Raw genomic sequence first — 27,154 nt, forward strand, 5'->3', positions numbered from 1 at the left:
TCAAATTTTAATAGCTTTATTAAAGCATAATGGATATACAATAAACTGAACATATTTAAAGTGTTTAATTTGGTAAGCTTTGACATATGTGTACACCTGAGAAACTATCACCACAATCAAGATAATGAACCTCTAAAAGCTACATCAGCTCCAAAAGTATCCACTGTAATCCCTCCCTGCCTCCTCTCCATTACCCATTCCATCTCCAATCTCCTGCTTATTTGATTTGTCACTCACTATACGTTAGTTTGTATTTCCTAGAATTTTATATAAGTGGCATCATAGAGTGTGTCCATTTATTGGTCTTCTTTCACTCAGCACATTTGCTCTGAGCTTCATCCATTCAATAGCATGTATCAATAGTTCACTCCTTTTCACTGCTGAGTTGTATTCCACTCTATATCACTCCTTTTAGATCCATCATCTTTGTTTCCTTTTTGACATTTGCCTTTCTTTCCTTTTTTTCTTATTGTAAAAATGCTTATTATAGAAACCTTCACAATAATTCAAAAGGATAAAGGAACAGGGGGAAAAATCACCTATAGAAGGTTTGGTATTTAAATTAAAAACCAACAAACAAAACTAGGCAAAAACCTCTAAAGACTAAAAAGCCTTTATGACTGTCCAAGAAGTAAATGTTTACAAGTTATTTTGTGTCCCTTGAAAGATACTTGTGGAGGGGTATGGTGGTATTTCAGTCTTGGTAGCCTTGCGTAGAACCACCATGTAGCGCTGTCTATTTAGTCCTCCAAAGGCTGTTATGTAAACGTTTTCCTTATACAAAGGACGTCTTAATGAGAAGAGATTATGAAATGAGTTAAGTTGTTAAATCTAGTAATAAAACATGAGGAACATATATTAAAAGTCTTGAAGATCCAGAGGCTAATAGCAACCAATAATCTTTACAAATCAGTATTACCCCAAAATGAATGGCATGAGAGCTGAGAGGGAATGCAATTTTAATTACCATGTGCTATCAAGAGTATTTCTACTGTTGAATGACAAATAATTTTCCTTTTTCCAACATTAAAAATCTTGAGGTGTCCTCCATCTGCCATAGGATACACTGGGCAGCTGCTTCTTTTAGGTTAGCAAATATCAATGTGACCTTGGCCAATCAGCCTGTCTGTACTTTGGAGAGTATACTTTGTGAAACATATGGGTAGAGAAGTATTCATGCTTGGCAGAATTTGCTGTCTCCTCTGCTCAGTATTTTACTATGATTAATCCCCATCCATCTCTTCACTGCTGCTGCCACTGCCGAAGACGATGCTGTCAGTCTCGTATTTCTTCTCTATAGCAGACGCCTTTCAAACGTTGTTGGATTCTGGCTGGGTATGACCTTTTATGGGGCACTGCTGCCTCCTACCAGGCTTTTATGGGTCTGTTGGTTGGTGCACATGTGCAGACATTCTGACTCTATGACCTTCAGAATAGATCCTATGAGTACAACTGTATCTGACCTTTCCAACATTTGGGACACAAGTGCATGGGTGCGAAGAATGCTCCCTCGTGTTTTGGCTTACATTCTTCTCACATCAGAAGAGCTACTAGGAGAATGTGAAGCCAGGTCAGAAATGCTAACAGAGCAGCAGTGTTGCTGGCAGCCCTTCAAGTTCCCTGGCATGAATTTGAGCATCAGGCAATTTTTTCACAACATCTTTCCGTTTTTATTAAGGTTTAAAAAGCAGTTCCAAATACATGAGTTACACTTTCTGGTATAATTGAATCTGTAGAAAGGGCAAGAGCTAACAAAATCTCTCAAAAACTATAAAGTCACCTTAAAAAAATTCCTTCTCAAAAGATATGTGTATATGTATGACTGGTCACTTTGTGGTACAGCAGAAATTATCACAGGCTGGTAAATTAACTATACTTCGATAAAACTTAAAAAGAAAAAAAAAACCCAAAAAAACAAAAAACTCCTCAGATTGAGTCTTTTCTCCTTTTTGAATCCTGAATCCTGCTGTTAAATGAAACTAGTTATACAAAAAACCATAGGAATCCATTTTATGGTAATTTTAGTACTTTCAGTTCATATTTTCTGTGCTGATTCATTTTATCAAGAGTGATAGTGAGTTCACTTATGGTAAGCATTCTAGTATAAGTTGTTTAAAGATGCAAAACAACTTTTTAAAAATTATTGCCAAATAGTCTATATTTCTATTAACCCCCCCCCCAAAATCAGAGTTTTAAAGTTTAAATGCCAGATTAAAATAACTGTAAAGACTACTTTTTCGAAATTTCCATCTACTTTCCCAACCTCCATCTACTCCTAGTAAACATCTGGGTGTCACATGAACTGGGTCACCAAGGCCTGTTCCTTTCTATTGTTCCTCTTGACATTTATTCCACTCTTTTCTCGTCCTCAATAAGCTTTCTCTTTCCCTCTCAAAACTGAATACTTTTCTCATCTTAGTCTAACATCTATTTTCATCCTCTCTTTTGATAGCTGATAAAGTCAGGCACACACAATTCTTTCTCCACTACCATATTCAAGAGTGATTTTCCACCCACTTACCTTTTCTTCCACTTTGAGAGCTGTACTCATGTTTCTTCCTCACTACTGGCATAATTCAAAAGAATCTATTTGCCCTGGCTCAGCATATCCAAAGTCATGTCAGCAGATCCGCAATGACTTGGGTACAGGATTATGGAGAAGCACATCATGTGATGTTTGGGACAGCTAAATCAACATCTCAGAATCGGAAGAAATACACCATCCATACCTAGAAAGATAAGATTTCTATTTTTTCATCTATCATAGGAGATTCCAAAGCCAGTGAAGCTATAACCAGTGCTTCTCATCACTATCATCAACGGCTTGTACAGCTAGAAAAAGGACAGTGAATAATAAATTCTAAGACTAAGCCAAGAAGACAAAATAGCACATTGTACCACATTCTGAAGTGGGACATAACATAATTTAAGTCCTGATATTCAAGTGAAAATCAGCAGGATGCTAGTTGTAAGTAATAATATCATTTCTGATTTAGCATTACAGTACAAGATGCATTAATTATCCTGGGCTATTACATTTATCTGGGGAGTAGGGGGGAGGATTCTTAGAAATAGCAAAGTATTAATTTAGCCACATTCAAGTAAGAACACACATGATATAACAGTTCAACGTTTTTATAACTAGACTGAAGCTCTGATAGCAGAATGGATAGCTACATATTTGTTAAACATATGAATCATGATTATTACTATATTTTGATGATAAACCCTCAGTAGACATTACAGAAAGCAATATTTGCTCTTCCACTTTATATGAATTTCTTGCAAATTATGAGGTGGTAAACTCTCTAGTTATATTAACATTTACATTTAAATAAGAGCACAATACTGACAAATCACAAAAGTTAATCATAGGTGGTCCTTAAGCATTATCTAGGACTTATTTCTATTTTGTTTCTTGCTGATATGATATGATTGGAAATTTCAGACTAGTAAGTGGTAAAATATATACTTTAAACACACAACTGAAAAAAAAAATGATATTGTGCAAACCGAAGGGGATTATTTCCTTATAGAATTAACCTGTAGCAACCTAGCCATGAACCATCATGTTCAATGTGACTTGGGTCCATGAAGTTTCAGATTTTGTTCTTTTAACAAAGCACCCTGAATATCATTTTGAAGCCTCCTAATTATTTTCTTGGAAGGAGGGTGTTATGTGTATTATGAAATAGTATTTCAAACACTTTTTCTAGAACTACATTGTAATATAAAAAAATTACTAGCACACAATTATATATATAAAACATATGCTATATACTTCTAATGTTTTTCATATATCTACTAGGTATATACAATCCATACACAAGGTCAGTTAAAATAGACCTCTATTATCAGTATTACCTTTTTACCTTAATTTTTTTCATTTTTGTATTGAATTTTGTACAGTGGAGGCATTCCAGACATAAGTTAACAATAGAAAATTGAGGAAAAGCAACAAGGTAATTGTTAATTGTCTCGCCTGATGAACTCTTAAATCAACAAAGGAGCCTGCCTCTCTGGCTAATCAGCCCGCGTAGATTCCCAGCCTAACAGAAGAGCACAGAAGTGACTCTACACTGCGGGGCTCTCTCTTGTTTTCCAATGCAAACACCAAGTGAATTAAAATAAACCTGGAAAAAAATTGCCAATTAATACTTCGGAGGTATCTTTATTTCGGTTGTGATATTAATAACTAAAATATTCATTCAAATGTTCTGTATCAATGCCATCATTTCCGGACGCTGCCACCAAAGCAAACGCAGAGGGGCTGTCGTCCTTAACAGTTTTCTGAAATACAGAAGCTCAGAGCAAGTTATGCCTTTATCAGTTGATGGCATAAGGAGATGTTTTGACAAAGGGTCTGAAGCAGTTAAAATAGTACCTTGATTCTTTCATTTCCACACGTGCATTTATTTGGGGGGGAACCTGGGAGGTTGGGGCGTGGGCAGAGAAGGAGCAACCTAACACTGAAAGTTTTACCTTCCAACAGGGTTTAATCTCCGAGCCGGCCGCCGGGGCTGGCGTGTTCTTTTCCACTCTTCGTGTCTATGAAGTTGGAGGGTCTCCCAGCAGGCAGCCCCCAGGTGGCAGACAGAGACCCCCTGCTCTGTTAGTAATCTGCACCGCAATTCACCTTTACTTCACCGTCCCCACCCGGACCCACCAATGGGAGACACAAGGCAGGCCATCGGGTATTCTGGTCCCAAACGTGGGTTGCAAACAGATTTACCTAAGGAACCCAGTGGCCTCTCTGGTAGCTGCGCTCGCCGACCCGGGATGGAAAAAGGTCTGTGGGACATTGACTTTTTTTCCTTAAGTCTAGCAGTAATTAGGGCCGTGGGTGTAGATCCAGTTCAGTTTTTCCACTTCTTCCATTGGAAAGGTGGAATGGAAAAAGGCCCTCAAGCGCAGAACACTGAAGGTTTGCGGACGTGGGGAGTGCCCTGCTAAGAGGTTGGCAAATCGGAAGTCCGTATGGGAGGAGGCCGAGGGCACCGACGTGGAGGGGGGGATGTGTCTCGGCTTCCCGCTTTTCTTTTCCTCGAACTTGGGGTAGCCTAAATCTCTAGCGACCTCTGTGCTTGAAAGCAGGCGAGGGGGTTCTAGGAAATACCAGAAAGTTAATCGCAAGGTTCTTCTGGGCCAGCAAAGCACAGTCAGACAGGGTTTCCTGGGCCTTCAAGGAGAGCGAGCAACCTCCGCACCGCACCGCTGCGCAGGTGGGAGGGGAAGGCATTCTGAACCCTTCCGGGAGGCAAGTTATTAACTCAGTTGAATTGATCGAATGACGTTCTTTCAGAAAGGGGTCGTCTCCTGGGGCCCCCTTCTCGGTGGGTATTTAGCAGGTAGAGGCGCAGGGCAAATTCTCCTCTTAACCTGAAGTCGCAAAGAATTAATGTTTTCTTAACAGCACAGATCAGGAGGCGAAGAGGATTTTAAATGCACACACGGTCGAAGCGCATCCTCCCATCCACCTCCGCGAAGTCCAAGCAGACGACGACCTTTAAGACTGTCCCTAAAATCTTCTCTTCTGAATTTACTAGCCATTTCCCGGGATTTGAAGATTTTTCTCCAGTCCCCAAACCTCCTTCTCTTCTACTCTCACAGTCTGCTGGTAGATGCCACCAATGATTGCCTCTCCCCTTTAAAACGGCTCCCACCCACGCTTCTCTCAGCTACATTAAAGGGCCCCAATACGCTTTAGCCACCAGTTTAATTCGTAGAAAGTAGCTGTAACTCTTGATATCACCTCCACCGCCCACCCGAGAACTCCAACCCTGGACACCTTATTACGAAGCTATTTTTTTTTTCGAGCGCTGAATTCTGAGACGAAAGAGAGGGTTATTTGAGGCATCCTGGAAGATTTCCGGGCCTCCAATTCCCTCCCCCGCCTGTCTGGTAATTTTCTGCTTCTGCTCCTCCTCCTCTCGACCTCCTCCAAGGTACCTTCTCCTCCCCTCCCCCACTGGTTCCCTGTAAACCTTCCGCGTGCGTTGGAAATCAATCCTTTGGCAAAAATTCAGAGCTGCCGGTTGGATAGAATCGCAGCGGGGGAGAGCGTGTCGCTTCTTTCTGAAAGACTGCCATTTGATCAACTACACTTGAGTTAACTTGCTCCGGGTTTCCCGAGAGCTCGGGTGGGCCCGTGGGTGTTTTGCTAGATTCATTGCAGATGTGGTAGCTTTCAGCTGAAGCGCCCAGGACCTGGAACTCCAATTACCCCCGGCGAGAATCCGATACATTTAATGGAGGCTCTGCCAGGGGGTAGGGCTCAGTGCGTCCTTGGGTCAAAACCTCATAGCACATTGCACTATGGTTCCAACCTGCGCTCCACGCAGAACTCTGATCCTGTTAAAAACTGCCTGTTCCTAGTCACATAAGATTTCAAAAAGAAAAAAAAAATTTAAAAAAGGAAGAAAAAGGTTTCAGTTGACATTGCCAGCACTTTCGTGGAATCATAATAAATACCTCCAAAAAACAGTTTTAAAGGGAGGGTGCAAATTCCTGTTCTCGCTTGGTCGAAGTCCTACCCGCAAGGAGGAGGAACCTCGCCTTCTCAAGACTGATCTGAGGTTTGTGGCTTCGCCGCTGCCGGGAGCGTGGAATTCTATCTAGGCTGGGAACCGAGCAGCAGACCGCACATGAACGCTGCCTCCCGGATTGCCCTCTGCCAGTAAAAAAAAAAAAAAAAAAAAAAGAGCAGGACCGCTGGTGACATACACAACTACCTAAATTCAGGCCAGGAAGCTCTGAGTGCGGAAGAAAATTCTTCCTAATTCACCCAGATTGTTCCAACTGGTTAATAAAGCAATAGACACTCAACAAAACCATAATCACATCAGGATTCCTCGGCAATAAAATAAGGATCACAACTAAAGGTTTGCTGTTGTTAATAACTGCCTTTATTATCATTGCTTAGTATTATTGGGGGGGGGAGCAAGTAAAAGGAGAAGACGGGAAAGAGATAATAATTTCATACCCAATGGTACATAAAGAAGATCCCTTCAACTTTTCCCTGAAATTAGAGTGCAGGGTTCTCTTGATTCATCTTCATTAAGCCACCACCAGCAACTGGAAGAGAGGCAAATTAGCTCTGAATATCCACATCCTGTTCTGGGTGGAGTATAAATGGTTAATCCTAACCTTCTTTATACCCATATATAATTTTATCTGACCCCTGATGTGATTTAAGATACTGATGGTTTGAATAGCCTTCTTTTACATGATCAGACTACAAAGGAAAAGTAAAAACAAAATGTGAGGGGTATGGGATATATATACATATATATATATATTTACACACATACATTCCATACCTATTTTCTGAGGTGAATAAAAAGTTTCATTTTGACCTCCAATATTACATATTTGTGGATACCAGAAAATATAACTGTTATATTTTTTTTCCTTTCTGAACACCTTACATGTAGAAAGTGGCATTCCAATTGTTGTTCTCATAGCCCTGACATGGGCTATCTTAGAGAGCATCACCTCCCTGGGAATAAGTTCCCAAACAAATCTACAGTGGAGGGAGAGCTGATCAAAGCCACCTTTCCTTCCCAATCTTGGTTAGCTGGGGAGGAAAAAGCTTTCTCCCTTACTGTACATAATTTCCCAAAGAACCAACTTAAAATCCACTTATATCTGCCAGAACTTATTGGGAACTAAAGAGACCCTAAATGTGTAAACTGCTTGTCAATTGCAATTAAAATCTATTTAGATATTTGAACTGTAGCTTGAGAACATGATATTTGTTCAGGAATCTCTATTTGGCATTAAGTTTGACGTGGAACGTTTAAATTTTAATCAAAGCAGAGAAAAAAAGCAACAACACACAAAACACAGGCATAAGAGCCCACTAGTAACTCTGGGTGTAAAGCCCGCATTTTGGAAGGTGTGTATAAGCACATTTGGGCAAACGCTACAAGACTCAAGAGGAAATTAAATCTCTGCATCCTTTTAAAGACACTACATATATTGGGGGTGCCCTGGAGGCAATGGGAACTATACTTAATAACTAGTCATATTCTTCCTTTTCTTTCATCAGTAGGAGCTCACCACAGGGGATTCACACAACTGCTGTTTTGAAAAATAGATTTTTTTGACCTAATAGAAATTATAAAGGTCAAAATTGAGTCCATTTTTGACTAGACGGTTTAATCCCCCCTTTGAACACAAGAGGTCGCTCCTGTGATCAAATGGGGGGATATTACTAATCACAGTTTGATATATGCTATAAAAACATTTACACAATTTTTACAGATATATTTGATGTATTAAATGAGTGTATAGAAATCTTTTAAAGAAACGGGGGAATTATCTGTGATCACATTTGAACTTCAGGGTAAAGTGAAACAATAATGCCTGCTATCCTTTGATTTTTATACAAAATGTATTAGCAATAGACATACAGAACTCCAGAGCACGTACAGTGAGGAACAACCTAACTATTGGGTTCCCTCCAATTTTTTCCTTTGCCAGGGGGGTATCTTCTGCATGATCTTCACCTCTATCAGTTTAGAGACTTATTAAGAAAACACTTGTTTACAGTAACACTATGGGCTGAAAAAAAGGAAAACATGTTGTCCTCACCATTATGATGAAACTACCTATTACTAATGGTTTCCCTCCAAGCCACATGCCAGTTTTTTCTATTTGGATTTTCTATCATCAGCAGCAATAACTCTTTAGAAGAGCCAAATAATTAGTTTAGGGAGTTAAAATACCACACTGTATGTGGCTGGTTTGAAGGAGGATGGATCCTGAGGCTGCTTTCTGATCTCAAGTGTTAAGTCATCAGGCTTCTGGCAGCTTCCGTTGTTTAATTCCATGTTATAAAAGGTGGCATGACGGAAAATGATTGGTTAAAATCCTGTATTTACTTTCTGGCATTATAGTACCTTAAAAAAAAGAAGAACTAGCGTCAACTTGGTTACCTATACAGGAAAAATCCGTACAACTGGGAAGATGTGCTTTGTATTGTCATTATCAGCATCAATTTTGCAAAAGCAGCCTGACAAAAGGCTCCACGCACATAACACCAGAGACTAGAACTTATGACCAAAAAAACAAAAACACCCTCTGCCTTCCCCTCATCTGGTAAATTTATCAACATGTCTAAATTTCGATTTCGCACACGCACTCCGATATGTTACAATAAAAATAGAAGGGATGAGACCCACTTCGAAATTTTCCTTTAGAGAAGACAAAACAAATGCCAGTTCTCGGTAAAGACCCAGCTAGATCAAGAGGAAATTCACACATCTTAGCTTCTCCTGGCGCTCTGGAGAAGCATATCCCTGTAAACCGACCCACTGAGGCCGGCAGAGAGCTCACAGCTCTTATCAAGGACTAGATCTGGCAAATGATACAAAGAAAGGAGTTTCCTAACACACCGGGTTTTCTCAAGGCAATGAGACACCGAAATTAAACCTATTACAGCGTGGGTATGAGGGCCTTTTCAGATAAAACTGGCAGTCACAATAGATAAGGAATAGCTATTTAGAAGCTTTTGGATTAGTGCGGGGAGAGGGGGAGGGATTCTTCGTGGCCTTCCTGAGACTTTGTTTTTGGGAGACAGTAAGAGCTGACGGGAACATGTATGAAATTATTGAAAAGAATTACCGGTGAGTTGCAGCCAACATTCTTCTTCAGGTTGTTTCCCAAGAGAAAATGATCAGATAAAACACCCCAGGTGAAGTGAAATAGGTATTTCGCAGTTCTTCTGCGTTAGACCCCTCCCTACTCACGCCCTTGGACTGGCGCATTTTTAAAATCTCTAGAGGGACCTGGAGACTAGTCCTTACAATTATCTAACACCACCAGCTAATTGCACACGTTTGCTTAAAAACAAAGGGCAGGAGACCATCAGACAGAAGAACTGGACAGGCCATAATCGCTTTGCAAACTTTAAACGACTGGAAGATCACTTCGCACTTAGGCTTCGGGTTAGTGCGCCTTCTAATTCTAGAGTTAAACTGCAAAGCCGACCTTGAGGGTCGGAAAGAGAGGGCAGTCCGCGGAGTCAACTAGGTTTTACCTGTGCGATTCCAGCCTGATTCTCCGCTTAGGCAAGAAACGTCCCTTTTCCCCCAACCCAGGTTTTTGGAGCTCTGAGGTCGAGGGGAACGGGGTAGTGGGGTAGCAGCAGCAAACAATTCCTCTGGGTCTATTCATCCCATGACCGGTTCTTCTTCCCTTAGGTAGCTTCCAGCGCGCCACGCGCAGCCAGTTCGGGAACTCACCCGACCCGGCAGCCAAGCCCAACCAGGCCCGGAGCTGTGCGCCAAAGCGCGAGCCAACCAGCCTGTTCCAAGTCGCCCATTTTCCTAAAGCCCGGGAGGGACCTCGTCATCAGGAAGACCTACCCACCAGCCACTCGCCACCGGCGGCGAAAAAGTGAGCCCCGCGCGCAACACAGCCAGCCGGACTGCGGGGACCCAGGAGCGCAGGGCGGAGGAGCAGCGCGACAGGAGGCGAGGGCGCAGGCGGCGCGGCCGGGAAGGAGCAAGGGAGGGGGCAGAAGGAGGACGAGAGGGAGGCCGAAAGCCAGTTAGGCCGAGCAGCCCGAGCGTCGGGGGAGAGCGGCCTGAGCCCCGAGCAAGTAACCTCGGGAGCCCTAATCTTCTCCCGCCGGCTCGCGGAGCGGTCAGTGGCGCACCGCAGAGGCGAGGCTGAAATATGATAATCAGAACAGCTGCGCCGCGCGCCCCGCAGCCAATGGGCGCGGCGCTCGCCTGACGTCCCCGCGCTCTGCGTCAGACCAATGGCGATGGAGCTGAGTTGTAGCTGAGAAGTTTGAGTAAGAGATAAGGAAGAGAGGTGCCCGAGCCGCGCCGAGTCAGCCGCCGCCGCTGCGCCTCCGCTCCGCCAACTCCGCCGGCTTAAATTGGACTCCCGGATCCTTGAAGGCGCGGCGCAGCCGGGCAGCGGCTCTCTCAGCCTTGGCAACCCCAGGGGCCACTGTTTCCCACTTAGCCACAGCTCCAGCATCCTCTCTGTGGGCTGTTCACCAACTGTACAACCACCATTTCACTGTGGACATTACTCCCTGTTACAGATATGGGAGACATGGGAGATCCACCAAAAAGTAAGAGGCTATTTTACCTTGTGGGGCTCGATGTGCTGCTGTTCTTGTGCGGGGGTCTCTCTCAGGCATGGGAGCCAAGGGCTCTTCAGAGTTGGAGTCATTGCTTAGAGAGAGAGAGAAGGTGGCATTTTCTTGTTGCCGCCACGCCTGCATGCTTGCTGTCGGTTCTGATCTTTGGGAAACTGATCATACCTTGTGTTTGAATTCGCCTGTATGCCCTCCCAAACCCTAGCCTTCTGGTGCTAAGCTGTGGTTTCCTCCTCGGGAATCCTGAGCTCTCCGAGAAGGTTATTCTGTTGCAAAGGTCTGCCTGCAAGTACAATACCCGGAGATGTGAATTAGCATTAGACTTGCAAAAGAGAACGAGTGACAACTGTATTGATGTCTGCTCTTGCTAACAATATCCAGTCCTATGTGCTATTTAAGAGCGTGCTTCATGGAAAATATAGACATCCCTGCGTTCCCTTAACGCTTCTAGTCAAAACCTTTTCTTTGAATTGACTTATCCATAATCTTTCCCAATGATTATGGCAAAGAGGGAGGAGGGAGGAAAAAGAAATACAAAATGAACGGGTTTGATTGCGTGCTAGGCTTACAAATGCAGGCTATTCAAATCTGCATTTTACATATATTCCACCTCCTTTTTAAAATGAGTCAAGGTTTTGATGGCACACTTCAATTACCATCCCAAAGTGCAATACTCTTTTAAAAAAAAAGGGGGGGGGAACTCCCAGAGTACGCCCTATAAGAGAACGACACTAAAAGTGTGTTTATCTCTGTAGGAAGTAAACGGTTAGTCAATCATGTATTTATTTTCATTTCAGAAAAACGTCTGATTTCCCTATGTGTTGGTTGCGGCAATCAAATTCACGATCAGTATATTCTGAGGGTTTCTCCGGATTTGGAATGGCATGCGGCATGTTTGAAATGTGCGGAGTGTAATCAGTATTTGGACGAGAGCTGTACGTGCTTTGTTAGAGATGGGAAAACCTACTGTAAAAGAGATTATATCAGGTACGCCATTAATACTGCTTCTTTAATTTTTTGAGATTTTCCTCTTTCCCCACTCCTTATTTATTATTTTGTGTGGCTTTGTCCTTTTGGCTAAGTTTGCCTTAATGGGTTCCAGCGTACAAAAGTTACCTCTGCAAGTGCAATGTGAAAATTAAACTGTGTTGTTCATTGCACGTTTTAGGAGGAAAAGTCCCAAGAAACTTAATAATGGTTTTCATAAATTATGTGGTATTGAAGCTTGTTTCACTGCTTTTGGAATTTGTGATGCTCAGAATATTTTTCTGTTACCCTCCCCCCTCCAAAACAAACAAAAAAATTTCAAGATACCTAAGTTGGGGTTTCTCAACTTAAAAAAAAAAAAAAAGCTTGCTGTTTTTTATTGTATTATGCAGTGTTTTTTTTTCTCTTTTTTCTTTACTTTAATTCAGTATTTTATTAGTAACTTCCAGATGCTTTGGAGATGTCATTTCAATAGGTGGAATAAAAGTTTGACCTAATCATGTTTAGGGATGTACTTTGAAAGAGCAAATAGAGGTATTGCCCCTTTACTTTTAGTGTAAGGGCTTCTTCCTGGAAAATTTCAAAACCGACCCAAATATTCGCTGCAAAAAAACCCAGAAATTTAATCTTTTAAAATATTAACCCTTTGGTGACATCTGACTGTCTTTTCTTTCTTATCTTATCTGAGCTGATGAATTAGACAGAGCAGATCAAATTGCCCATCATCTGTCTACGAACAATTGGTATATTTAGATAATTGAACAGCTTCCTTTCTCACATTAAAATCTGGTAACTGATAAAATGAGCGAATTGCCCATACTGACAAGAATAAAACCACGTAAGGAACTTCATGAATTTTGTTCTTTCAATTTATTCTGCCTGTAAACTTCATGCATTGCTAATATCATATTTTCTCTGACCTGTGTATACATATGTCAGAAACTTAATTTTCCGCCTTAGGAAGCAATTAGAATTTCTAAAGAAAGTATTATTGATTTGATAGCAAAACAGAAAACACCTTCATTATTCTGTTAAGTAAAATTAAATTATTATATTTAAAAATACGTTCTCCAGTGGCTGTAACAAATAATTAGCTTTGTAAATCATAGAGTTTAGGGAGCTGAGAACTTACATTAAAGTTTAGTCAGGATTTAAGTATGCAGTTAGAATTTTTTCCTGTTGGCTTAGTGTCCAGGATTTTTTTTCTTATTTTAAAACCATGAAGTGGGGAGTATAATTTTGATAGGTGAAGCTGGACAGTGCAGGTAAAAAAAGTTTATTAATACTTTGGGGGGGGTGGGAGGAAAGAGGGGAAGTGAGGAGCTGGAGAAGGAGGAGGGATTTTCCCAATTGTTTGGTCACAGGCAAGGTAAAGTCCTCATCCTATGAAATGGAAGATCTCACATAGAGTAGGCGGAGGGAGGAAAAACTTTTGAATCTACCTTCTAACCTCTGACAAACCAGCCGTTTTCAATTGTTTACTTGATTGGTGTGTGAACTCGAGATTCTAGAGAGGGAGAGCTCACATACTCCGAAACTCCAGAAGTATCTACTCTTGTGGAGATGGTGTTTTGCCCAGTTTTATTCAGACCTGCATGTGCCTCATTCTGGATACACGTTTGTGGAAGGAACCAATCGCTTGTACCGTTTCCTCTCTACTCTTTCAACTATGTGTGTGCAAGTGTGTGTGTCCCTTTGAAATCCTGTAGTTGTAAAAGCAAAACAGAGGGGCCATTTAGATTTCTGAATGCCTTTCTTCCCTTGGGGGGTGTGAGAGGTGACCCCCTAAGTTCCCTTTATGTGGATTCTTTCCTCTGCTCCATTCTTTCTCTTTGTAGGAATGCCCCCGCGTCTGTTATTACTGATACATGCAGGGGGCCCTGGGGCAGAGCCTCTCGATGAAACCTACAAGGATTGTCCCTTGGTAAGGAAAGGTCAGCATCAGCATTGAGGAAGACCTTAGAAGTGGGTCTTTTCATTTTTCTGACTAGTTAGGGTGCTCAGACAAACTGAAATAGATGTAGGGGCTTTAGCAACTTGAAAGAGATTGAGTGAACAGAAGTAGATTTTTTAAAAAAATAGCAATAAAAGGAATAATGAAGAGGAAACTTTCTGTTAACATTGTTGCCTGAGGGAAAAATCTTTAGTTGGGGAAAAACTGCAATGGCCTGGTTTGTGCAGAAAGGGTTCTGGAAACCCTCAGAGGTTTCATTTTGTTAGCCTGTGCATTTGTGTGTGTTTGGAAACCCAGTGGGGTAACAGCCCCATCCCCCAATCTCATTTTTTCTTAGAGGGAGATTTGAGGTTGCCATTTTAGAGACATTTCTAGAAGCAGAAATTGGGGGATAGGGAGGTGAAAATGTGGGGCCAGTGGTTCCCGGAGTCCCAGTGGACTCCTTCTTGCCAGGCGCGGCAAGGGTCACCCTGAGACTGGCCGCTGGATCAGCGGGCCAGGCTTCCAACACCTCAAACATTTTTCCTTGGTTTGTACTGGGCGTTCTCAGCTAAGGTACGGACAGGGACACCGAGCTTCATAGGAAAGGGAAAGAGATCCGGAAAAGAGAAATCATTTTCGCCCTCCTCGCATTCCCAGCTTGTCTGCTAATGCTGATTTCAGTGTCTCAGGGCATTGTGGTCCGGGTCGCCGGCGACCTTGGATCTGGGGCCGTGCCTGCCTGAAATGACCCCCTTTCTCTGTGCTTCCCTCCCGTCCCGGGTCCGGCCCCCGCGCAGGTTGTACGGGATCAAATGCGCCAAGTGCAGCATCGGCTTCAGCAAGAACGACTTCGTGATGCGTGCCCGCTCCAAGGTGTACCACATCGAGTGTTTCCGCTGCGTGGCCTGCAGCCGCCAGCTCATCCCTGGGGACGAGTTCGCGCTGCGGGAGGACGGGCTCTTCTGCCGCGCAGACCACGACGTGGTGGAGAGGGCCAGCCTGGGCGCCGGCGACCCGCTCAGCCCCCTGCACCCGGCGCGGCCTCTGCAAATGGCAGGTACTCCTCGGCTTGGCAAGGAGGGAGGCCCGGCTCGGGGAGGCAGGCGCCGGGAGAGGCCAGCGGCGCCCCTGCCACTGCAGCGGCGGCCGCAGCAACCCTGGAACCCACGCGGCAGCCGCTGAGGCCAGCAGTTAAATGTAGGGTTCAGGGTGCATTTCGCATCGCGCTTCACTCTTTTGCAGCAAGGTTCAGTGCACTCGCTGTCTCCGTTGCCTCCCCCAGCACACCTACATGTCTCTGTCTATATGTGGGTGCCCATTAATGTAAACCACTTGTGCACACATGTATACACACGTCTAAACAGTACTTCCAGTTCACCTTGGCCTCCAAACCGCAGCTTACTGAAAACGGGCTGCAGCTTCCCGCCAGGTATTCTCCCTGCCGCTGCCTAATTAAAGGGGTGGAGCTCTGGGCCCCTGGAGCTTCCTCCTTTAACCCAATATAGGAAGCTTAGGTGGCCTGGAGTTACTTCGCCTCTCAGATCCTTTTTCTTTTGCAAACTTCCTCACACTCCAAGACATGTTTAAAATTTATTTGTTTCCCTTGTTTGTGAGAGAATGGACCTGAAAAGATACAGTTTTAATAATTGCAGACCAATGCACAGAGCTGTAATTTAAAACTGTCAGCAAGCTAATCTGCAGTAATTGCCTTTTAAAGGGAGCCTGCCTCTTTAAACGTTCATTCTACTTGATTTGGTGAGAATTTCATCTTTGGGCCTGTAGCTGTGACACAAAATTGACCTCATAGGTGTTGACCTGACCCTAGGGGGTCCTGGAAAGTGCAGGATTTGTAACTTACAGATCTGAGGGCCTTTGCCCCAGGAAGAGGAGTAGAAATAGAGCACGGTTTGCGGGAGGGGGCCACCATAAGAAGAGAGACAGTGTTACCAAACCTGGCTTTGGTCTCAAATAGATCTGCCCTGGTGCATTTTTAAAGTATCAATTCCCCCTGAACACTGGGGTGAGAAAACTACAGCTCTTCCCCTTCTGCTTTCTGGCACTTGTAAGAATTCTATCTTGGGGGATTTGTGATTTAGTTTGCAGGGGGGTGAAACAAGAGGTGGCAACTTCTATTAGGTGCAACCTGTGCTCCGCTGTGGGAAAACAGAAGAGGTGGAAAGATTGGGAAGGAGTCAGGAGCCCAAACACTCCCCAGCTGCTGTTTATCTAGAAGCCAGGCGGCCTTGAGGAGTTTCGGTTTTCCTCTGCTTGGGATCAGATCACATCAAGAACATCCAGGTAGATTTAGTAGATCCAGGTGTAGAGTAAGAACAATCAGGGACTGGAGAGATGGCCAAAATACCGAGTTTCTTTATCCCCTTGATGTAACTGCCTTTTGGGAACTGAAGTTCAAGGCTCTATGGCAGAATTCTCCTCAGCCTTGGCTTTGTAGACATCCCCACCATGGTAGTGACTCTGGCTGTCACTGGGGTGTTAAGCGTTTCCTTCCCTAGTACTGCCTGTAGCCTCGATCCAAGGGCCTGAAGGTGGGGGGTGCAACCTGGGTACCCAGAAAGGCAAGGAGGGAAGAGAAAAGAGGCTGACTGGGCTGACCGGTGTCATCCCTGCTGTGAGCAGGGGGGCGGACCGTGTGAAATGCACCCCTTTGCTATTGACACAGCAGGGGCAAAGGCTGCTTTCTGGGACTATAACTCAGCATTGATCTTTAAGATTAGACAGCAAGATTTTATTCTCCCTTTTGCACCCCTCACCCCCACCTCTGCCGCCCATGCTTTGTCTGTCGAGGCCGCAGAGCCCTGGCCATTGTCAGAGAGTAGCGGGGCCGGCGAACCGGCCCGCGCTCACGGCGCCCCTTGCCCCGCAGCCGAGCCCATCTCCGCCAGGCAGCCGGCCCTGAGGCCCCACGTCCACAAGCAGCCTGAGAAGACCACCCGCGTTCGGACTGTGCTGAACGAAAAGCAGCTGCACACCTTGAGGACCTGCTACGCCGCCAATCCCCGACCCGATGCACTCATGAAGGAGCAACTGGTGGAGATGACCGGCCTCAGTCCCCGCGTGATCCGGGTCTGGTTTCAGAACAAGCGGTGCAAGGACAAGAAGCGGAGCATTATGATGAAGCAGCTACAGCAGCAGCAGCCCAATGACAAAACTGTGAGTGGCGCTGGGGCCCCGCAGGGGAAGCGAAGGGGGAAAGAAAAGGAGGCGTGCATGCCGGCTGCTCAGGTGGGCCGCTGCGGTGTTCACCCCGGCATCCGGGATCCAGAGCAGAGCAGAGACTGGTGACCCCGCACCCCCAACCTCTATTCCCTGGAGAGACCTCCAGCGCCACCCAAAGCTGCTCTGGGAGGCCCCTCCTGCGGGCAAGAGCAGCTAACTTGCCCCCAGTCGGGGGGTGGGCTCGTGGGGTCCACTTTCCCCGACCCGGATCCGATCCAGAAGGACTGACGCTGCTGCTGCGGCGGCGGCGGCTGCCGCTGCCGCCGCAGCCCCCTGCGTGAGCAGCAGAGGCTTGGCTCTGGTTTTCAAGTCATCAGTTCAAGGTTCAAGTCATCAGTTCTTCAGGCAGGGGAGAGGAGGGAGGGACAACACCTTGGCTTCCTGTCTAATCCAGGGGTTCTGTGAGTGGGCCACTCTGGGGAGGCCCTTGGGTGGGAAGTCTCCACGGCCCCCAGGCCAGCAAGGTCCCCCAAGATGACCCCAGAAAATAGGGCACTCTCTGCTCCAGGTCAGGCCCAGGCCTGCTTCCAGAGTAGTCAGGCCCCTGGCACTATTACCCACTATCATCCCTGGTCCAGGGCAGCACCTACCCTACAGGCCTCCTGGTTAAGGTAAACTAAAGAGTTACTTTTTTCTTTTCTTCCCATTTTGCTTTTTTCCTGCTTAGGCCCTATTTTTAAATGCTATAAAACCTGCTGTCATTAAATTTGGCAGACCGGCCACGCCTGGGCCAGGGCACTTTCTAAGTTGGTTAGTGCATAATAGCACAATAGCCTCCAGACCCAAATGTTTGGGAGTGGGGGTTGGCTCTGGGAGAATTGCCTGGAGAAAACCTAGCCCACAATCTAACTAACTGAAACTGCCCAGAAAACTACCAACATGTGTAGAGGCCAAAGGAAGGCCTATTCTGCCTCAGCTTTCTACTGAGATGCTGTGGCCTGGGAAGGCAGGTGGGGAGGAGTTGGGATGAATGTGTAACATAAAGGGAAAGTTGAAATAGAATTTCATCTAATAAGGTCCAAGCAGACCTAATAGTCCAGCCCACAGAAGTAGAAAAACAAAACGTAATAAAACAAAACTGAGCTCTGGCCAATATCCATACGTGCAGCAGATTAACTGAGTCAATAAAGGCCACTATATAGATAAGATAATACCAGGGTATATTTGCTTAGCTTGCACAGACAATGGAGGGAGGGCGTTTGCTCATTAACATGTTGGAATTGGGGGGGCCTGTTCACAGAATATCCAGGGGATGACAGGAACTCCCATGGTGGCTGCCAGTCCAGAGAGACATGACGGTGGCTTACAGGCAAACCCCGTGGAGGTGCAAAGTTACCAACCACCTTGGAAAGTACTGAGTGACTTCGCCTTGCAGAGTGACATAGATCAGCCGGCTTTTCAGCAACTGGTAAGTGTCAGCTCCCTGTGTGGGGAGGCTGAATCTCCAAAGAAAGGAGATTCTGGTTTAACTGTCACACAATGCAAGTTTCTGGGGAGGGGGTGGGGATGGTGACTCCCTGGCCCCAGGGCTGGGAAGGATGACGGAGGTGTGGTGGAGAGAAGGAGGGGAACACCAGGCAAGGAAAACAAACCTCCTGTTAGTCTTTTCTATGAGAGTTCATGATTTGACCACATTCGTTGAGTTTTCTGTCAATAAGGCCTGCTTTGAGGGATTCGCTTCAAGGTGCCTAACTTAATAGACAAGCGTGGGAATGTACACTGGGTTGCAGAATCCTACTTAGACTTTTAAAGTCGGAAGGGTCATTCCAGATCACCTTGTCATTTTGATCAGCAACTAGTAAACTTGCTTCCTCTTCAGCTCCTAGAGAATGGTATATTTAAGGATCTAAGTCAAGGTGCTTGTAATAACAATCAGTGCTGTAATACATGATCAGTGTTGCTATCCATGGTCAGCAGGCACCTGTGTGCGTGCGAGTATCAAATATATCAATAAAGAGTTCAATTATTCAAAGATACGATTGATACTTTATGTTACCTTATCCCTTCCTGGGACTCTGACTTCATCTAAAATGTAAGACTGCTTAAACATGTTTTTAGTGTATCAGTTCAAATATCATACACTCTGGGGCATATGTAATATATAGCAAAAGGAACCTGAGTTCCACCAATCACAGATAGTAATGTGAAAACCTGTTTTAATATTAATGTCTTACACATCCAAAGAAGAGGAAGTCAATTCACCTTTCACCTACAGAAAGCTTAAGAGTGAAGATAACTGAGATTATTAAGTATATGTCCTTTGTGATATGGTATATGTACACACATGAATTTTTTTTAATGAACAGCGCTATGGAATCTTGTCCTATAAAACAAGAGCTATCTTGAAAAACGGTTCCTTTCTTTGAAAATATAGCTTGAGTTGAGGTTAGCTTTTTACCCTGGTGTTTACCTGGAGGGTGTTTTCTTCCTGTGTGGCCACTGTTGGGTAATGGGCCACAGGCAGTATTAAAAGGGTTTGGCCCAGATATAGGTTTCTAAGTGGGCCAGTCTAGGGGTGAGGCAAATTTGAGAAGTCCCTCGACCTCACAATGGGGAGGTTCAATAGGGTAGAAAATTCAGTAGACCTTGGAAATGGGGAAAAGAACTTATTTTTAAGGTCAGGTTAATCTTAGGTGTTATTTGGATCTAGAAAGCAGGTGGGGGAAGGCTCAGGGCAGCCAAGTGCTTGCACCTTCTGAAACTTAAGCATCAGCTGAGAGCAGTGGAAGGGAAGCCAAGGGAGGGGGGCATTGGGAGCAGGGTGGAGAAGGAGGTTTACAGCAGCAACTCAATACTTTCAGCTTAAAAAAAGGAGCCAGATATTTATAATGTGGATGACGTTATAATATATGGGTCTCCTCTCGGAAGGAAGAGCCTGATTTAAAGAGAGAAAGACAGGCCAAAAGGCAGCAGGACCAACAACAAGGAAGAAAGCCCACGCTGTGAACCCTCTGAGGAGTTAAACATTGTTCTGTGGAGCCTCCTCTGAATCTCCTGTCACACGATCTGAGCGTTGTGTTATGGATTTTTCAACTCAAGAAGAGAGGCTTTGATGCCTAGAGACTGAGAACTCGCCAGCTCCCAGAGCAACATGTAGCCGGCAGGATAATTTTATTTCAAGCATGCATGGTAGAGTTGCACTGCCATTTTACAGTGGGGAAACACATTTGTTCTTAAATAATTTAATGCAACATAATGTTGGGAATTCAGTTTCAGTTAAAACAGAGATCTCTTGGAAGATGGGAAAGCGAGAGGATTTCTTCTCAAGTTCTTTTCCTTGTAGGCTTTCTTTAAGCCTGTTAAAATTCAAATATATATGTGGATATCTCTATCTATGCACACACACACTTTTGTAGGTACACACACACACACACACACACACACACGACAAGTTTATAATCCATTTGTGAATACCATCACAGCCTCCTTTATTCATTTCTCAACCTTCTATGCAGGTCAATTTTTCAGAAGGAGGACCGGGCTCTAATTCCACTGGCAGTGAAGTGGCGTCGATGTCCTCTCAGCTCCCAGATACACCTAACAGCATGGTAGCCAGTCCTATTGAGGCATGAGGAACATTCATTCAGATGTATTTTTTTTTCCCTGTTGGAGAAAGTGGGAAATTATAATGTTGAACTCCGAAACAAAAAGTATTTAACGACCCAGTCAATGAAAACTGAATCGAGAATTGAATGCTCCATGAAATGCACGAAGTCTGTTTTAATGACAAGGTGATATGGTAGCAACACTGTGAAGACAATCATGGGATTTTACTAGAATTCAAACAACAAACAGAACCCAAACCCAACACACGCTATCCAATGACCTTAGGAGTACTGAAAAAAGGAGAAAAAAAAAAAAAGACGTTTTTAAAACGTAGAGGATTTATATTCAAGGATCTCAAAAAAAGCATTTTCATTTCACTGCACATCTAGAGAAAAGCAGAAACAGAGATTTTCTAGTCCATCCTATTCTGAATGGTGCTGTTTCTATACTGGTCCCGCCTTGCCAAACAGGAGCTCCAGCAAATGAGCCGGAAGAGAAACTGGCCTCCTGGGCTGAAAGAGTCCTTTCAGGAAGGTGGAGCTGCGTTGGTCTGCAATGTTTTTAGTTGACTTTAACAAGGGGTTAATTGAAATCCTGGGTCTCTAGCATGTCTTGTAGCTGATTTCTTTTTTTCCTTTTGCCCCCCTCCCTTTTTTTTTTTTTTTTTTTTTGAGATCCATCCTCTATCAAGAAGTCTGAAGCGACTTTAAAGGTTTTTGAATTCCGATTTAAAAACCAACTTATAAAGCATTGCAACAAGGTTACCTCTATTTTGCCACAAGCGTCTCGGGATTGTGTTTGACTTGTGTCTGTCCAAGGACTTTTTCCCCCCAAAGATGTGTATAGTTATTGGTTAAAACGACTGTTTTCTCTTTCTCTGGAAATAAAGAGGAAAAAAAAAGGAAACTTTTTTTTTTTGTTTGCTCTTGCATTGCAAAAATTATAAAGTAATTTATTATTTATTGTCGAAAGACTTGCCACTTTTCATGTCATTTGACATTATTTTTTGTTTGCTGAAGTAAAAAAAAGATAAAGGTTGTACCGTGGTCTTTGAATTATATGTCTAATTCTATGTGTTTTGTCTTTTTTCTTAAATATTATGTGAAATCAAAGCGCCATATGTAGTATTATATCTTCAGGACTATTTCACCAATAAACGTTTGGCATAGATAAATAAATAAACACAATGATCCAGGGTCCCTCTTTTATATGTTTACAAGTAAGCCATTAAAATGTCTGAAATTAAGGACTGCATGTGAATGGGATAAACTGACATACAATAGGTGTGACGTTTTATTGCTAATAGTTGAGGTTGAGCTTGCAAGTTTGCGTTTCAATAGTTGGATCAAAACTGGTGGGAAGCCTTTAGCTCTCAACTGTGATAAAGTTACTAGTTTTTGAAAATGAGATTCTATCCTCTGTCCTGTTCCCCTCCTTTCTTTCCTCTCCTCTCTATTCTTGCCCTATCCCCACCCCACCACAAATAGGAAGAGGGTCTTGCTTAAAATGAGTTTTGATCCCGAGTCACATTTTATCTTCTCACAGTGCTTTATACCAAAGTCTCCTGCTTGGATCGTTGAAATGACCCATATTTCAAGTATAAGCTCTCACCAAAAGCGAGGCTTTCTGCCTAGCCAGTGAGGTATGACCATTATTTACCGGTGGCGGCTGTCAGCCGATTGAGAAATGCTGCTTTATTTGCGCAGGAAGAACAGGGCCGACAGAGGGGGATTTTCTTAGCAATTCCCAGACTATTCAGCGTATGTCTTTTCTTGCTTCTCCTCCTCATCACCGCCCCCAACTTGCTTCCCATTCCCCTCCCTTTCTCTCCTTCTCCCCCAACTCCCGACCCCCAAACCTTAGGGGGATCGATTACAGCGGAGAAGCACGGTGGAGGCTCGGTGGGGAACTGCCTTGTATGGGCAGGGGTCTGGGTTGTGTGCTCTGCAGGCCCCCGTTGGCAGTCGGAGTTACGTGGACGGGCGCTCCTGCACCTTACCCGCTGGCCTACTAGCAATAGCTCCTGTGCCGGGGCCAGAACCCACGGATGGAGAAAGGGCTCTGCCCGAAATCGGGCTTCTCGCTTCATTTGTGGGTGTTAGGATTTGAGGTTCCACCCTTTCCCCTCTTCTCTCCCCCCACGCTCCCCCACCCCATGATACTTTGGCTCTTTAGAAACTGGATGCGTTTGTACGCGCGAGTGTAATGCCATTTTAAACATTTGACAACTCTAATAAACACGAAAGCTTACATACCCTAACCGTGTGTCTCGTGGCGTGCGCCCCTTCGGAGCCCTGGCAGGGAGCGGGGCAGAGGCCGGGTTGGAGACGGGCGAGCCCCGCGGCTCCCCAGCCCTTAAGTTGCTTTCACCCTCTCCAAACCTGCGGCAAGTCGGGAAACGAGCCTCAATTAGGCTTTTGTTTGGCCTCGTTCTACATAACGGGTTAATTACAGGCTCTAACGTGGGGGCCGAGAGAAAACAAACTTTGCATTGAAAATGTTACAGTGCATTAGACATGCCCGTTGATTACTTTGATTGTTGTGTCTAATTCTTGACAGAGGGGTAATAATTTGGCCGGCGGTAATAATGGCTTGTAGTCATCTGCTGAGAAAAACAGGAGTTATGTCTTATCTCACACAGATCTTCTCCGGGAAAGGCCTTTTTTTTTCTTTTCTCTCCTGTCCCTCTCCAATCTCTGGCACCAGACTTGACTGTTCTGGCCTCCTATTCACTATTTCTATTCTCCTGTCTTTTCAATTTTCTTTTTTTTTTTTACTGTCATACCTGGGATGGACATCTAGGAAGCGCAGGGATGGCTCCACATGCATATTGGTGTCATGAGTGCAAAATTACTGACTCCCTGAGCCTTGGTTCGGAAACCATGAAGTCCCCCTTCCCTGGCGATAACCTTTAGCAGACAGTTTAGAAAACATTAGGACTTAGATGGGGGGGGGGGGGATCTTTATTTAGGATTTGAATGGAGTAGAGTGACATAAGTGAGGCACACATCTTTGTGATGGTTTTTCATCCTGACATTCATTTCTAAGATTAGGTGTGTGAGTGTGGGATAATGCCATCTATATATATATATAGAGAGAGAGAGAGAGAGAGATATCTCTCTCTCTATAGATATATTCTGAAGTCCACAGCTCGAATTTAACTATAGTAATTTGGGAGGGAAGTGTTGAACGATTTGGTTTCACTTGCTAGATTCAAGATATTTGTTGCCTGATGGCTGAGAGTGGATTGATGGGTGGATAGCATTCTAGTTCTTGTATTATTCATATGAAAGGTGTGTTCCCTTCTAGACTCCTCAGCATGTGCTCTAAAATGTGTAGCTGAAATGTCTTCTTGTTTGCAAACCATCTTTTACACATACTCCCCTTTTCCCTGCACACCTCTGGAGACCGAATTTTGAGCTGTGCTCTTCTAATGAAATTCCTGCTGTTGGCTATTATCTTTGATCCTCTCTCCCCTTATTACCCTGAATTCTTCTTTCTGGACATTATGACTCATTTCCTCCAGCTTCTGCAAGCTAAAATTTAATGCAACTAAAAACATCCAGGATGCTTTCCTTAAATCAGGGAATCCATATCAACATCTATACTCTTAAAAAGACAGAATTTTTTTCCTCCTATTGATTCAGAGCAATAAGCTCTTGTATTTCAGTTTACTGTTTCTGTTTTTCCCTTTCATCCAGTGAACGTGGTTTTTCCTACCATTAAAAAAAAAAAAAAAGTCCTTTCTAAGTTAGAATCATATTTGAAGAGAGTTTTTTCCTTTGTTGAAATAACATTTCTGGTTATTTGAGATTCTGTGTGGGAGTGTGTACCTACTTCCCAATTCACAACCTTTTTGGAATTCAAGATGAAATAGATGATTTGTGATGCTCTGCCTCTGTTCACCCTGATCAGCTTGTTAAACTCATCTATCGACCTCCTTTCTGGTCTAATCCTTTGACTAAAAGCCAAAAAGACACACTGTGCTTTTTAAGGTACCTCGAAGTACTTGGCATTTTTCTGGCACCTTGAATTTTTTAGCCATAAGATCAATCTCCTTGAAATATCTCTTGTAAGTCCCATGGGAACTTACTTAGCCTTTTCCTTTTTCTTAAAAAAGAAGGGGAAAAAAAGTAAAAACTAGGTCCAAATCACCAGAAGAGCTAAGTATGGATGGAAACCAGCCAGTTTGGTTTTAAGATCACCCCTAATACAAGAAGACTAAGCAGAAAGTACTTATTTTCTTATCTGTAAATTTCAGTTTAGTCAACTTTTGTAAAGGAGATGTATAATCCAAATTATTCTGGAGTTCTGTTCATTAAGGACTATTTACTTCCTCACTGCTGCTAATCAACAATTAAAGATTATGTCACAACAAGGCAAGGCAAGTTTTCTTTGGGGGTGCTGGGAAAAGGGGGAAAGGATTATTTTTGTGCCTTTATTTTAAAAGTGTGATTTTTGAAAACGCCCCCAAATTTTGAACTCTCATTAACTATTTAAAATAAAACAATTAACTTGTACCATGTGAGTTGGTGTTTTTAAACTAAAATGCAAGTAGTTAATTCAGGGTGCTGGCAGCAGATTCTGTTTACTGATCTTTTCTGATTGTTGTTTTCTTGATAACTGAGCAAGCCACTGAATGGCTGTTTGAGCCCAGGCGCCACAAACATAAACTTCACAGCTTACAATGTCCCAAGTCGTGATGGAGGATCTCTCCACACCTCCCAGAGACTTCTGAAGTGTAGACAGAGAAGTTGGTTCACAGGGAGCGAAGGAGGGGGAGGGGCGGGAGGGGAGGCTGCTGAGTGTTTGCTGCGAGCATTGTTACTATCACATCCTTTAATTTTTATGGCGCTTAAGCTGTTGGTTCCAAGCAACCAGTTTCTGTGCCTTGAGGAAGCCAGTCTCTCCAGGGAGCCGCTCTTAAGACTACTTGATTCTTTTCAGTTTTTTAAAATTTATTTTGCATATCTGTCTGCTTAATTATGCCTCTGCAGAAGCGTTCAGCAATGATAAGCAAAGCTTTCCAAAAAGAAAACCGTTGTTTTCTTAAAGTTGTGGGGGAAGATTGCTTTTTGCAGGTGGGGGGCGGGAGAAAGACACCTTGACCTGCCCTTTTCGACAGCCCTATGGAACATTCCGCCCAGCCCTCTCACGCCTGAGACCCCCTTTCCCTTCCACTGAGCAAAAGTTCTTGCTCTTTTCAGGGCGATATTATTTGTGGATGTGATTGAGTTGGCAACTTATTTGACCCGTCTTCCTAGTGGTTCTCCCTTCTGATGCGTTTCCCATGTCAAGTGGGGAGGGTAGAGCCCGGATGCCCTCGGGTGTGGGGTAGGTGGGTGCTAGGAGTGGGGGACCCGACACCGGTCTAACCAGCCCCGAGACTCCCGCGGGCAAGTCAGCCCTTGATCCCTTAAAGTAGGGGACGGTCGTGGTCCTGGAGAGGAAAAGAGGGTGTTGCTGGGCCCTGCTCTTTCAGGGGTTGATCAGGTTGGCAGATCTGGAGGGCTAATCCAAACAAGGCGCTTGACTTGTGAGGTCGCGAGTCTAGACAGAGCTGGTGGCTCGGCGGCTCCTTATCTTTCCCTGGAATCAGCCGAAGAGGCGCTCCCCGGCCCACTGCGCTCGGCTGGCCCCGGCCGGAGCCACAGCGCGGCGCAGACGGCACAACAAACACAGCACCTGAGGCTTTACAGCTCTCTTTATTGTTTAATGGGAAGGGCCGCAGAGCAGTCGTTTGTCTTCTCGGCCCCGCATGGCGGCGGGCCTCGGACGCCGGGTGGGATGCGTGCCAGCCCCGCGGTCCGCTTGGTACCCGCGGGCCACCGCGCGCTACTACGGCCCCACGCAGCCCCCCGCCGCCCCCGGCCAGGGGCCTGCGGGAGACCCCAGCGCTGCTCCACTCTTGATTCCGAACCCTGGAGGCCCAGGGGGTGGAGGGGCAGTGGGAGAAAGCGCGAGGTGTCCTGGACTAATCCGGTATCTCCTCTAGATGCCTGGAAATGACAGTTATGCGCTATAGCCACTTATGGTTTGCGGGGTCAGTGGGCTCTGACTCAAGGGCGATCGATAAAAACATTTAGTTCAGTAATAAGCTTCTCCCCCCTCCCCCCAAGTACCGAAAAGATGCGTCACCATCTTGGACAGAGTGTCCCTGAGCGGCGGAGCACCCTTTCTTTCCCATCAGGCACAAAATGTGGCGTGACTTTACCTTGTTTTCGTGACCACTTTTCACTGGGCAAAGCGTGGAAGCCTTCCTGGATCCTCCAACAGACTGCCACCACAGAGAGGCTGGCACTCCTTACACTTGGGAGCGGAGCGAGGAG

General features: G+C 44.6%; 2 protein-coding genes and 1 long non-coding RNA gene across 3 annotated transcripts; 1 reads left to right on the forward strand and 2 right to left on the reverse strand.

Moving 5' to 3' along the window:
* Positions 1-10,995, reverse strand: LOC146395535 (uncharacterized). The gene is made up of 5 exons (XM_085002008.1): positions 10,371-10,995; positions 6,983-7,074; positions 4,483-5,379; positions 2,522-2,729; positions 1-790 (listed from the first exon to the last, which is right to left on the reverse strand). Exons 1-2 carry the CDS (start codon positions 10,993-10,995, stop codon positions 7,025-7,027), a joined length of 675 nt encoding a protein of 224 aa, XP_084858134.1. The 3' UTR covers positions 1-790; positions 2,522-2,729; positions 4,483-5,379; positions 6,983-7,024.
* ISL1 (ISL LIM homeobox 1) lies at positions 10,817-22,007 on the forward strand. Its single transcript, XM_003133934.6, has 6 exons — positions 10,817-11,092; positions 11,917-12,106; positions 14,840-15,099; positions 16,927-17,213; positions 18,520-18,687; positions 20,735-22,007. Exons 1-6 carry the CDS (start codon positions 11,065-11,067, stop codon positions 20,849-20,851), a joined length of 1,050 nt encoding a protein of 349 aa, XP_003133982.1. The 5' UTR covers positions 10,817-11,064; the 3' UTR covers positions 20,852-22,007.
* LOC146395536 (uncharacterized) lies at positions 20,756-27,154 on the reverse strand. The gene is made up of 3 exons (XR_014831284.1): positions 27,040-27,154; positions 21,591-21,702; positions 20,756-20,882 (listed from the first exon to the last, which is right to left on the reverse strand). It is a non-coding gene; the product is annotated as an uncharacterized LOC146395536 (long non-coding RNA).

This window comes from Sus scrofa, chromosome 16 (genome assembly GCF_054392235.1).
Source record: "Sus scrofa isolate SSC_HxYL_T2T_F1_AM1 chromosome 16, Sscrofa_HxYL_maternal_Yorkshire_Landrace_v2.0, whole genome shotgun sequence".
NCBI lineage: Eukaryota > Metazoa > Chordata > Mammalia > Artiodactyla > Suidae > Sus > Sus scrofa.

Excerpts from the sequence above, each read along its gene's own strand:
- LOC146395535 (XM_085002008.1), bottom strand. The coding sequence starts at position 10,995 with ATGCTGGAGCTGTGGCTAAGTGGGAAACAGTGGCCCCTGGGGTTGCCA. Across the intron at positions 7,075-10,370 it reads CGGTGGCGAGTGGCTGGTGG|TTGCTGGTGGTGGCTTAATG; the intron begins GTAGGTCTTCCT and ends CCTCTCTTCCAG.
- ISL1 (XM_003133934.6), top strand. The coding sequence starts at position 11,065 with ATGGGAGACATGGGAGATCCACCAAAAA. Across the intron at positions 17,214-18,519 it reads AGCAGCCCAATGACAAAACT|AATATCCAGGGGATGACAGG; the intron begins GTGAGTGGCGCT and ends GCCTGTTCACAG. Across the intron at positions 18,688-20,734 it reads AGCCGGCTTTTCAGCAACTG|GTCAATTTTTCAGAAGGAGG; the intron begins GTAAGTGTCAGC and ends CCTTCTATGCAG.